General features: G+C 47.4%; 1 protein-coding gene across 1 annotated transcript in view; it reads right to left on the bottom strand.

Annotated features, from left to right (window-relative positions):
- TLK2 (tousled like kinase 2) overlaps positions 1-810 on the bottom strand; it is a 100,185-nt gene that overhangs the window by 42,499 nt on the left and 56,876 nt on the right. Inside the window, exon 9 of the mRNA XM_019523588.1 lies at positions 671-781. Within this exon, the coding sequence (XP_019379133.1) occupies positions 671-781 (111 nt within the window). The remainder of the gene's footprint in view (positions 1-670; positions 782-810) is intronic.

The raw sequence follows: 810 nt of genomic DNA, 5'->3' as shown, positions 1-810 counted from the left end.
CCGCACTCCCTCCCCACCCCCAGCCCTGTCCAGGAACTGCCATTGCTGCTGACTGCCCCAAAGAAGCAGAGATGCAGCAGAAGGTAAGGGCAAGGTAGAGGGTGGGCAGGCACTGTGGTGATAAAGGGTACGGGGCAGGCTGCAGAAGGGAGCAAGCACAGACAGAGGAGCAGGCAGCAGTGGGGAGACAAGGGGCAGGGAAGCAAGGAGCATGGGTTTGCCCCCAGCTCCCTGTTACTGCTTTCCCCACCACAGCAGTGGAGGGGATGATTTTAAGACACCCTTCCACTAACTAGATTGTATATGTAGAAAGTTATAGCAAACTTATCATTTTCCATGTATAGAATCTAATAATTGGGTGGGGGGGTTGTCTTGAATTCAAAGTCATCTTGGATTTTGGCAAGTACAGTTGTTCTCTCTCAACAATGTTAGAGCAGCCCTTCTCCGAAAAGCAAAGGGCTCTATATAATAACAAATGGTCTGCCCACAAAAGTTCTCTGTAGCAGCAGCTGCCTGCCAGCAAATGCCACCTGAATGTATCTGACTTACATTGTGCATCATGTATCTGAGAGGCATGAGCTCTTAAAAGGACTGACTGCTTGCAGAAGGCCTGGGTGCACCTAAGCAGGGCAGGTTTTGAATGCCAAGACTTGAAAAGTCAGACACCCACCTTTTCTATGAGAAGCTTCTTACTCATGGTTACACATCTATTCAACCGTTCCTTGTACTTCTCTAGCATCTTTTGCTGTTCATCAATCTGTCGTCTCAAATCGCAGTTGGCCTTAAAAAAAAAAAAAAAAAAAAAAAAGG

The sequence above is a fragment of the Gavialis gangeticus genome, unplaced genomic scaffold, assembly GCF_001723915.1.
Source record: "Gavialis gangeticus isolate Ggan-Ray unplaced genomic scaffold, GavGan_comp1, whole genome shotgun sequence".
Taxonomy (NCBI): domain Eukaryota; kingdom Metazoa; phylum Chordata; order Crocodylia; family Gavialidae; genus Gavialis; species Gavialis gangeticus.
The sequence above is the reverse complement of the archived record's forward strand: the minus strand, read 5'-3'. Positions and strand labels throughout refer to the sequence as shown.